Source organism: Choloepus didactylus, chromosome 20 (assembly GCF_015220235.1).
Source record: "Choloepus didactylus isolate mChoDid1 chromosome 20, mChoDid1.pri, whole genome shotgun sequence".
Taxonomy (NCBI): Eukaryota; Metazoa; Chordata; class Mammalia; order Pilosa; family Megalonychidae; genus Choloepus; species Choloepus didactylus.
In genome coordinates this window covers 29,183,825-29,196,180 of record NC_051326.1, presented here as the reverse complement: position 1 = coordinate 29,196,180, position 12,356 = coordinate 29,183,825, and the positions used below count along the sequence as shown (strand labels likewise).

General features: G+C 37.0%; 1 protein-coding gene across 6 annotated transcripts in view; it reads right to left on the bottom strand.

The window, feature by feature from the left end:
• ADAM28 (ADAM metallopeptidase domain 28) overlaps positions 1-12,356 on the bottom strand; it is a 64,580-nt gene that overhangs the window by 38,216 nt on the left and 14,008 nt on the right. For all 6 annotated transcript variants that reach the window (XR_005213304.1, XR_005213305.1, XM_037812831.1 and 3 more), the window contains exons 2-4: positions 9,731-9,843; positions 2,673-2,749; positions 878-956 (exon numbers count right to left, since the gene is read on the bottom strand). Coding sequence is in view for 4 of the 6 variants with exons in the window: in XM_037812831.1 (XP_037668759.1) it covers positions 878-956; positions 2,673-2,749; positions 9,731-9,843 (269 nt within the window). In the remaining 2 variants the exon portion in view is untranslated. The remainder of the gene's footprint in view (positions 1-877; positions 957-2,672; positions 2,750-9,730; positions 9,844-12,356) is intronic.

The following is a 12,356-nucleotide window of genomic DNA, read 5'->3' as shown; positions in this document are numbered from 1 at the left end:
TAGAGGGTATTAAATAAATGTTGGTGTTACTGAACAAAGATAATAGAGCTGAATACTCTTGGTAAGAAACTAGCTTACATATGTAAATTTAAACACTGTGCCCCTAAAACATCAGACATTCATTCTTCCCCTTGGCTGATTGGTAACTAAGTTTTTCTAGAAGACCTACAAGCTCCTCCAATGTTTGTTCGTTTGTGTTTATCCAAAGAGTTCCACCATGTCAGCGGATCAGCACAGTAATTCATGCTTCCTTTTGGAGCAAAAGGTCCATCCTAACACTTTTTCTTGTTGACTTTCTACTCTGAGAGAGAAGAGGAGTTGCTCCATGTAAACCTTAGAATCAATGATAAAGAAGAGAATTCTTAAAGGGCTTCTAGTAGAGAAGGGAACTCAAGAAAGAAGACAATGATAAACTCTCACACTGATATATACTGTCATCTGCTCAGTCTGAGCAAAGAGGGGCTCTGAAAAAAGAGTCAAGTTTGGAAATCATTTAAGGAAAAAAATAGAATTCTACAATTCTACCATTGAGGGAATAATCTTGAATTTGAGAAATGACATAATCTGAGGAGTTGATTGGCATTGACTAAGATCACCAGACGTGTTCAACTCTTCACTCCTCTAGCTAAAAGAACAAACTCCTTCTGCCCACTGTCCTATGAGAACTCTTGAAGTCAGGAAAGGGTTACTATAGTTGTCAAGGAATGCCTTTGTTCTTGTAAAAAAGTAGGAGGGTCAAGGAAGTAATGACTACTGCTGAACAAGCACGAATGCTACAAATGCCCTTTTACTTCTACTATTTGCCCGGCAAAACTACACTGCCTTTGGGTCAGTAGATCACATCCCAATTAACAGTGAATCTAGGAGAATGTTATACCATGATCTGCGGGCTCGTAGTGACCTCCTTCCCAGTTGAATTATAATGTGTTTCCGTGTAGCCTGGTGCAAGAAGATCCCTGGAGAACAACAACAAAATATCATGGTTACTCATGTTAGTAACAAAGCCCAGCGATCAAAGTAAAAGCTTTCACTGGATGTGCATGAAAGTTTTAAATCCTTAACTCTTCTTCCTTGCACCTCAAGAATAGTACATGAATGAAAAGGATGCTTAAAGTAGAAAGACAGAGAGGCAGGGGCATTCCTGAGGAATGTGGAAGGACATCTCCCGGCTGGTAGTACTATGCATATTTGCTTGAGAAGAGACTTTAGGAAGAAACAGAGTGGAGAAGACAAAGTCAATTAAAATGAATGAAATTGGCAACCCTCCTCGCCAGTTTGGGATGACTGCATTTTGCACCTGTCATTTTCAGTTACCAGTGATTGTTAACAACTGTGGCAGAGGGAAGTTTATTGGAAATTGACTTGAATATGGTAGTTAGAGTCCATCCAGAATTTTCACTGAGATTCTTAAAATTTGTCACTCACCAGAAAACCAGAATTTGAAAATATTTTTAAAAAAACTGGAGGTAAGGAGAGAAGGAAGTAACTAATGGGTATTGAATGCCATCTTTGTATCAGGCACTGTGTTGGTATGTTATATGGATTGTTTAATTCTTTCAGCAATTCTATGAGATACATATCATTCTTCCTATTTCCCAGATGAACTCCATAACTCAAGTGGCAAAGAATCATATCCATGTTTGCCTGAAAGCAAAACCTTTACCTGTATTTCCACTATACCACACTGTTTCCAAACTATAGTCAGTGGTGGTTTTGCAAAAGGTAATTGTCGATTTGTAGGAGGGAGGAATTGGAAGAGGTTGAAAACACAGAATTAGGAAAAACCGCTTTTGAAATAGCATGGGTATAGGATGATCAGCATGTGGGTGAGAGCTGTTTCAGGGGAAATTGAAACGAAGTGTTAAATTTAGCAGCACTTATGATGGGCTGAATGAGCAGAATGATAGAATAAGAAAACAAATGTAATATATAAGAAAAAAGGAAGTGTTAGTGGAGAGCTGACTAGAAAGAGCTCCAGTGTTGAAATCAGAAGAGCCCAATTCTCATTTTACCACTAACTTATTCTTTGGATCTAGAGTTTTATTTAACATATATGTGTCTTGTTTTTCCCTAGTTGCAAATTTTTTTAACAGTTTTATTCATCCAAAGTTTACAATCAATGGCTCTTGGTATAACCACAGACTTATGTATCCACCGCCACAATCAATTTGAGAACATTCTCATTGCTCCAGAAAAAAAAAAAAATCCCATACTGCTTAAACCCTCCTATTATTGATGCTCAGCTTTGGTATAGTACCTTTGTTACAACTGATGAAAGAATATTACAGTGTTACTGTTAACTATAGCCTATCTTCTGAAAATGGTTTTAATATATAATCTTTCAGAACTGGAAGAATAGAATGTAATAATATAAATGGAAAATTAAAAATTATTGTAAGGTTGGAACCTCTTTATCTGCTTCTTCATAGACTTTGATGAAATATATGTCTGCTTGTACTTCATTCATTTGGTTTTATCATTAAAGTACCATAACACTAGTAAACTGTTGTTTTACCCTATGAGTTTCTGTCATGCCCCCTTGGGCCAGTTGACAGCAAAAGCTGATTAGTCAAGGCTTATGAGAGCAATAAGTAGTAGCAGATTCAATTAGTACATTTTCCACATGCTAACTTTCTGTCGGTGAAGAAAATACCAGAAGTAAAGACACTTACTTGCTTTTTTTCAAATAAAGCACTGCAATTTTTCCATTAACTGTCATTTTATATTTCAATTCACTTTCAAACTTTTCCTGCAAAAATACAAAAAATATTTATGGGTAATTAAAAAACACATCCAAATATTCATTTGGCTATTATGTCAATGTGTTTAATCATTTATTTAGCAGCAGCCAGTATAATGCTGGATATCTGTCTCTGTCCCTAACACATCAAACAACTCTGCCAACTAAACAGACAAATTATCTGGCATCATCAATCTGTCTATTTTCCACCCATCCATCCATCCATTCATTCTACAAATGTTGTTTGAGTGCTGATTATGTTTAAGACACTGTGTTCAGTGCTAGAAATCCAACTCTAGGCAAGAATAATTGATATCTGCTCTCAGAGTTTCTAATCTTGTGGAAAGACAAACCATATCTCTCTTGCATGCTAAGAAATATAAACATGGAGGCAACGTAGGCTGTTCAGTCTCTTAAGGTCAGGGAAGTCTTCCATGAGGAAGTGGCATTTAAGCTGATACATTAGTTAGCCAGGTGAGGCCCAAAACCTCTGTTGCCACCCCCTGATGATTGTGGTCTTGAGGTCTTCTCAAAGCTAAATGGAACTCAGAACATGGGGAAAAGAACAGCGATCTATACCCTAATGTGGGGCAGAATCACCAGGAAGGAAACATAGTTTCAGGAGTGCAGAAAGATGAAATATTACCTCAAGCAAGCCATGTGGAAAAGCAGAACCTCAGTTTTAAGTTTATATTTACATGTTCAAGAGGATATATAGAGGAAAATATAGAATTAGTTTTAAAAACATGTCATTCGGTACTGAATTCTGATGCCTATCTACAAAATAGACTTATTAGCAATGGACATACCAATATCTAAAAATTCACCCAGGTGCTAGGAAACTGTCATTAAAAACATTTAAGAATGACAGACCAAATGTTGTCAAGAGCCACTTATTATGGACTGGATCATGTTTCACTTGCTTTATTAAATCAAAAGCCAAGCTTCCAAGCCCTCGATCTTTGGACTTGTGCTTATGAAGCTTGTTGCTGCAAAGAAGAGGCTAAGCCTACTTATAATTGTGCCTAAGAGACACCCCCAGCGAACCTCTTATGTTGCTCAAATATGGCCTCTCTCTCTAAGCCAACTCAGCAAGTGGACTCACTGCCCTCCCCCCATGTGGGAAATGACTCCCAGGGATGTAAATCTCCCTGGAAACATGGGATATGACTCTGGGGAATGTGCTTGGACCCAGTTGTTGGATTGAGAAAGCCTTCTTGACCAAAAAGGGGAGATAAATGAAACAAAATAAAGTTTCAGTGGCTAGGAGATTTCAAATGGAATAAAGAGATCATTCTGGAGGTTATACTTATATATTATATAGATACCCCTTTTTAGTCTTTAGCGTCTTAAAATATCCAGAAGGAAATACATCAAACTGTTGAACTGTAATCCAGTAGCCTCAATTCTTGAAGACAATTGTATAACTATATAACTTAGATGGTGTGACCGTATGATTGTGAAAACCTTGTGGCTCATATTTCCTTTATCTATTGTATGAACAGATGAGTAGGAAAATGGGGACAAAAAGTAAACGAATAATAGGAGAGGATGGGTGGTATGGGATGTTTTTGGTGTTCCTTTTTCCTTTTATTTTTATTTATTTATTTATTTATTTTGGTGTGATGAATATGTTCAAGGGCTGACTGTAGTGTTGAATGCACAACCGTATGATACTACTGTGAACAACTGATTGAAAACTGTGGTTGATTGTATGGTATATGAATATATCTCAATAAAATTGCTGGTGGGGGAGGGGGGCAAGCCTTTCTTCTCTCCTCTCTTTTTGGCCAGGACTATACCTGAGCTCACTGAGAGACAGCGGTGGGTCAGATCCATGAGTCAGGGGTACTATGCAAGGATTTGACCATCTCCAAGGTCAAGTATTACAGTCCAAACTTTCCTTAAATCATCAGTTATTAGGGTATGAATGACTGTGAAAAATTCCAGACTATAAATATCCAATACTGTGAGTCTAGATTAGGAGAAGCTGATGGAATTCAGTTCATTTTCAGGGATATCAGGAGCTGGGAAAAAGTCATGGAATTGAAAATAAAAGACATGGGGATATATCATAGTCATTCATTGTTCAAGTTTAAGAAAGGTCAAACAGAATGAAGATAGAAGGGTACCAGATTTGGTATTCTACACAGAAGAGCCTTCCAGGGTATGTGTTTTATCTGTTTCCTGACAACAATGGCTTTTTAGTGGATCCTCACATAAACATTATTTGAAGGTTATTTTAGACAAAGACACGTTTCGGAATTGGAGTTGTTTTTGAGGTAGCAGACACTGGGGAAGAGATTATGGATGAAAGGAAACAATAAGAAAGGAAAGCAGAAGCTCCATGAAGAAGGGTGTTAGGGGTTTAATTATAAACTGTTATGGGGTCAATTGTATCCCACAAAAAGATATGTGGAAACCCTAACTCTCAATATACTGTAGAGTATGATCTTATTTGGAAATAGAGTCATTGCAGATGGAAATTTAAGTTAAGATGCAGTCATACTGGAGTAGAGTAAGCCCTTAGTCCAATATGACTGGTGTCCTTGTAAGGCAGAGCGAGAGGAAACACAGACACATAGTGGGGAAAGATATGTGACAAAGGAGAGAGAAACTGAAGTGCTGAAGCTGCAAACCAAGGAGAGCCAAGCATCGCCAACCTCCAGAAGTGGGGAAGAGGCAAGGAAATGTTCTCCCCTACAAGTTTCAGAGAATGAAACTTAATTTTGGATTCTACCCCATAAGTGAGGCAATATATTTCTATTGTTTTGAGCCACCAAGCTTGTGGTGCTTTGTTATGGCAACCCAAGGCATCAAATACAGATGTGATAACTGTACTTCTGAAGCACATGTCTGTGAAAGAGATCAATGCCTGCTGATGAGAAGTATGTCCTATTTGCATACTATCTCAGTTCTGCTCTACAGGTTAGGAGAGAAAAGATGTCACTTAATTTGGAGAACATCCACTAAGGCCCTCAAATAGAATGAAATTAATTTGGACCCAGGGATATGGAGATCAAAATTTCCTTCAGGAAAACTGCCAAGGGTCAAATTCAGAGGGTCGATTGGGAAGGCTATATCGTGGATGATCCTGGGATGGGAGCCAAACTGTAAAGATGATGTCCACGGATGCATAGGAAGTTGCAAGCAAAGGAAACCCTAGAATTCCCAGAGATGTTCTTAATTCTAGTAGTACAACTGCTACCATTACATATAGTGAATGTGAGGCCTCTAGAAACCCTGGTAGAACTAGCTAGGCATCTGAAATTGTTCTCAATGTGTAAGAGGCATTGTGCTGTTGGATATTCTATCTTATGACATAGATCAACAGCAAGAATGGCTTTCACCTCCAAGGAATTGTGCATTCTGGAGAAAAGTGACAAACATCAAATATAAGTTCCTAATATCAGGAACCCTGATTAAGTATTTTTTTTGGCATATATATCCATATAAGTATGTCCCTGGGCAATGTACTCCAGTCATAGTCATTCATTTATTTGTTCATTTACTTCTTCATTTATTCATGTACTTATTTATTCAACAAATACTTAGCTCTCACTTTAGTCATTCAAATAAGATAAAAATCACGACTAAAACATTAACATTTTACCCTCATATTTAGCACTCTTACAGAAATTCATTACAACTGGTTATTTCATTACAACTCAATCCATAAGCAAGATTGCCATATGTCATAAAGTCAGAAAAGATGGCACCATGCCTTTAGCAAAGCTGACAGGTAGTGCCAATGGTTAGATTCTCTGGTCCATTAGAGAGAGGGCACTATTAATAGCAATTAGTACAGGGTCATCCTTCTCTTCACTACTTTGAAAAATGATTAGTGTAAAGAGAAATGCAGGCAGCATCTACGGGATACAGAAATCCCCTTGTCATGTGGACGGTCAACTGCATTGGATTATGGAATTTTTAAATAATTGCTAATCAAACCTTCATACAAGGCAGACCTATAGTCTTAACACAGAAACCAGAAGGATAATTCCCAAGAATTTGGCTTGTACCAGTAGGACAATGTTCATATTAATCCTAAACTATGCCTGAGTGAAAAAAAAAAAAGAAAAAAAAGATTATATATTAGTGCTTCTTTAGTCTATCTATGCCTGTAAGACAAGTATGACTTGGAAGAACCCAGTAACCTTGACAAGAGAGGGTTGAAGTACCAGTAATCCAGCAGAATGGGAGCCTTTTATTTGTAGGTAGGACAAAAGCTGGAATAATGGACAGACTTCTAGGGTTTAGTTCTGGATATTCACAGAAAGAAAATGAAAGCCATGTGGGATGGGCTGCCCAATAAAATACAATACACTGATTAAATTTAAATTTTGGATAAACAGTGAATAAGTTTTAGAATAAGTATGTCCCACACAATATTTGAGTCATACCTACACTAAAAAGTAGTTGTTGTTGATCCAAAAATTCAAATATAACTTGGCATCCTATACTTTCATTTGCTAAATCTGGCAACCCTACACATGTGGCAGTTCACAAGATATGAAAAATAATGGAATCTAGAGATCAGTGATTAGAGAAAAGAGATGAGATTCTGAGAAACCCAAGCACAGGGACCACTATCTGGAAAAATCAGATTAATTCTGCTGGGATATTTCTTTAGCCAGGAGTTGCATTTAATGCATCAGCCACCTACTTGGCATCACCCAACACCTGAGAACATCAGTGTCATCTAGATATTAAGGAGTAAACATGAGAGAGTTAGGTGTATTTGTGGGACAGAGTGGAAGCATTCAGTGCTCTCCTATTATATTCATCATGTCTTTATAGTTAAAGGGAGCAGGAGGAAACTTGGAAACGTTCTAGGTGAAACTACAAAAATAAAAATAAGTAAGATTCACCAAATAAGAAAACATTAAAATGTTCAAATTATCTGTGCACCTTTTTTCAATTCTCTAGGTTACTTGTTTTATTGTTCTTATTTCCTTTAAAAGATAGAATTGATGTACTTTCTAAAGATTTATTTGTATCAGCAAGTATTTGTTAAACACTTTCATGTTCTAGGGCAGGGGAGGGGAGGCAGGGTGAATGGACAGGGCAGGGACTTGTCAAAGACATAGAAGACACTTTAAAAAATTACAATGGCAGTTTCAAACCAGATGGGAAGGCTGTACACATTGTCATAGACACACACACACACACACACACACACACACACACACACACATACACACACACTCACATAGCAGAACTACAAACATAAAATCAATATTTAAAAAGAATTAAGTCCTAAATGTTGCAACATGGACCACCATCAAAGTAAGATTTCAGGAAGGGTATGTAATAGCATATACAAGAGTATTCAGTGCTGGCTTCACAAAGAATATGAAATAAGCTGGACTTTAAATATAGAAAGAACATTTTAAGCAGCAAGAAAACCATAAGCAAGGGCATGGAGATAGAAAAAAGCTTATTATTTAAAAAGGCCTTGATAATTCTAAGGCTAACTACAACGGACTTTATATTGAGAAGCAGAAAGAAAAAAGGCTTAATAAACTGGATCATGAAGCCAGAGAGGCTTGAAAGTTAGTCATAAGAACTGGAATATAAGTGGCTAAGACAGGACCGTGTTATGGCGTATCTTGAGCAGGGAGTTAACACACATTCTGCCTCACTTTTCACACAAATAATCTCAATATAGCCATATCATCTAAGAATTATTATTATTATTTCCACTGCAAGGCAAGGAATTCGAAGTTTGCATGTGCCCAAATTTACACAAGGAGAATTGATAAAACTAAGACATGAATACAAGACCTATTTCAGATCCTATACCCCTTCACTGTGATCAGGAAAATATAAGCCTCATTCAGTCATTTAACCTAGCAACAAACTAGATAATTAACATATTTATATCAAACACATTATATCAACCACATCCATCTATTCAATCATTTCAAAACTTAATAATTGAGTACCTAATATGTGCCAGGAATTAGTCTATAGTTTCTCATCAAAATAAATTGTTCAAAAGCTTAAAATTATTTTTAAAGTTATGAGGAAATCATTTTACAGCCATGATTAAAAACATTTCTCCTGTATTCAAATTTTCTCAATCTTTTCAGTGAAAAATGGTATCTGGTGTGCAAAAAGTGTCAGAAAAAAGCCATATTGAAGGTGAATCCAATGCATATGGGTCCCTTTAAATTTAGTGGAAAAATTTTGTTGAATTGTAATTATTTTGGAACCCAGAGTCTACTACAGGTTCTGCTGTCATCAGTTTGCAGGTTTTGGAAGAAATAATACAGATAAACCTTGTTCAGTGGGGGAATACATGTTCCTGGCAAGTTGCTATAAGTCCTTCTTTATGTCTCATTTATTTGTATTTTCCTGGCTCCCAGAAGAAAACTTCAGAGTGTAGGTAATTAGAAAAATGCTAATTACTGTCGAATGAATCATCATGTTTTAGCCTTCCTATTGCAAACAATAAATGTTTGTTGAGTGAATGTTGACTGAAAAAATGTTGTTTCATTAGTTAGTAAGAATTATACAAACTTATAATAGCTGCCTGTTTAGAAAAGATAGAGGTAAATTCCATGTTCAATTATAGTAATTCACTGTTCTTTTATATACATACATACATCTTCAATATTTTATTTTCTACTTGTTTTGCTAGTCATGATTTTGCTTGTGTTTGTGTGTAAATAGATAGGAATAGATATAAAATAATTTGTATCCAATTTTTATTGGAAGGACACAAGATAAGTTATAAGTTACCAACATAAGTTAAAGCTTACTATTTATGTGATCTTGAACACTTTATTTCACCTCTCAGAATCTTAATTTGAGAAATAAGGAAGACAGAACTTTTGATTATACTGAAGATTAAAGAGATAGCTCATAAAACAAACACAAATGTAGACATAATTGTTTTTAACTCCAGGTCTTTATACCTCAGAACTTCACAAAGTCCATCTGATACACGTACACATACATCGAGAGTCTTAGATAAGATTGTACCTGTTGTTCTGGCTCCTTAATATTTTTGGCCTCTCTTTTATGTAGTGGATGAATTCTTCTGGGATAAACCACTTCATACATCTTTACCCCAGGGAGTTCTTTTATACCACTTACTGAGGAAAAAAGAAAAAAGAAAAGAGAAGACTCAGCTTGGTAGTGCTGAAATAGACCAACTAGTCAGGGTCATCTGTATTGCATTCTCAGTGAATGACGCGATACATAGAGACCTCAACAGGGTTATGTCAGAGGCTTACAAAAGAGCAGATATCAGAAAAGATGGACAAAACCAGAAGCCCACTCTTTCTCCCAAATCTTTATTTACAATGTATCTTCAATATTCACCCACTAAATTTTTTTTTTTTTATCATCATTTTATTGAGATATATTCACATACCACGCAGTCATACAAAACAAATTGTACTTTCGATTGTTTACAGTACCATTACATAGTTGTACATTCATCACCTAAATCAATCCCTGACACCTTCATTAGCACACACACAAAAATAACAAGAATAATAATTAGAGTGAAAAAGAGCAATTGAAGTAAAAAAGAACACTGGGTACCTTTGTCTGTTTGTTTCCTTCCCCTACTTTTCTACACATCCATCCATAAACTAGACAAAGTGGTGTTTGGTCCTTATGGCTTTCCCAATCCCATTGTCACCCCTCATAAGTTACATTTTTATACAACTGTCTTCGAGATTCATGGGTTCTGGGTTGTAGTTTGATAGTTTCAGGTATCCACCACCAGCTACCCCAATTCTTTAGAACCTAAAAAGGGTTGTCTAAAGTGTGCATAAGAGTGCCCACCAGAGTGACCTCTCGGCTCCTTTTGGAATCTCTCTGCCACTGAAGCTTATTTCATTTCCTTTCACATCCCCCTTTTGGTCAAGAAGATGTTCTCCGTCCCACGGTGCCAGGTCTACATTCCTCCCTGGGAGTCATATTCCACGTTGCCAGGGAGATTCACTTCCCTGGGTGTCTGATCCCACGTAGGGGGGAGGGCAGTGATTTCACCTTTCAAGTTGGCTTAGCCAGAGAGAGAGGGCCACATCTGAGCAACAAAGAGGCATTCAGGAGGAGACTCTTAGGCACAAATACAGGGAGGCCTAGCCTCTCCTTTGCAGCAACCGTCTTCCCAAGGGTAAAACTTATGGTAGAGGGCTCAACCCATCAAACCACCAGTCCCCTATGTCTGTGGTCATGTTAGCAACCATGGAGGTGGGGTAGGCGAATACCCCTGCATTCTCCACAGGCTCCTCAAGGGGGCACTACATCTTTTTTTTTTTTTTTTTTTTTTTTCCCTTGTTTGTCTTTTTTCTTTTTTTTTTTTTTTTTTTTTTTTTTAACTTTCCCCTCTTTTTTCAAATCACCTGTATGAAAAAAAAAGTTAAAAAGAAAACAAACATACAATAAAAGAGCATTTCAAAGAGACCATAGCAAGGGAGTAAGAAAAAGACAACTAACCTAAGATAACTGCTTAACTTCCAACATGTTCCTACTTTACCCCAAGAAAGTTACATAATATAGCAACATTTCAGTGAACTTGTTCCTACTACAACCATCAGAAATTAACAGACCATAGTCATTTCTGGGCATCCCCAGAACGTTAAATAGCTTATCTGTTCTTCCTGGATTATTGTTCCCCCTTCCTTAATTGCTCTCTACTGCTAGTTCCCCTACATTCTACATTATAAACCATTTGTTTTACATTTTTCAAAGTTCACATTAGTGGTAGCATATAATATTTCTCTTTTTGTGCCTGGCTTATTTCGCTCAGCATTATGTCTTCAAGGTTCATCCATGTTGTCATATGTTTCACCAGATCGTTCCTTCTTACTGCCGCGTAGTATTCCATCGTGTGTATATACCACATTTTATTTATCCACTCATCTGTTGAAGGACATTTGGGTTGTTTCCATCTCTTGGCAATTGTGAATAATGCTGCTATGAACATTGGCGTGCAGATATCTGTTCGTGTCACTGCTTTCCGATCTTCCGGGTATATACCGAGGAGTGCAATCGCTGGATCGAATGGTAGCTCTATATCTAGTTTTCTAAGGAACTGCCAGACTGACTTCCAGAGTGGCTGAACCATTATACAGTCCCACCAACAATGAATAAGAGTTCCAATTTCTCCACATCCCCTCCAGCATTTGTAGTTTCCTGTTTGTTTAATGGCAGCCATTCTAACCGGTGTTAGATGGTATCTCATTGTGGTCTTAATTTGCATCTCTCTAATAGCTAGTGAAGCTGAACATTTTTTCATGTGTTTCTTGGTCATTTGTATTTCCTCTTCAGAGAACTGTCTTTTCATATCCTTTTCCCATTTTATAATTGGGCTGTCTGTACTACTGTCATTGAGTTGTAGGATTTCTTTGTATATGCAAGATATCAGTCTTTTGTCAGATACATGGTTTCCAAAAATTTTTTCCCATTGAGTTGGCTGCCTCTTTACCTTTTTGAGAAATTCCTTTGAGGTGCAGAAACTTCTAAGCTTGAGGAGTTCCCATTTATCTATTTTCTCTTTTGTTGCTTGTGCTTTGGGTGTAAAGTCTAGGAAGTGGCCGCCTAATACAAGGTCTTGAAGATGTTTTCCTACATTATCTTCTAGGAGTTTTAT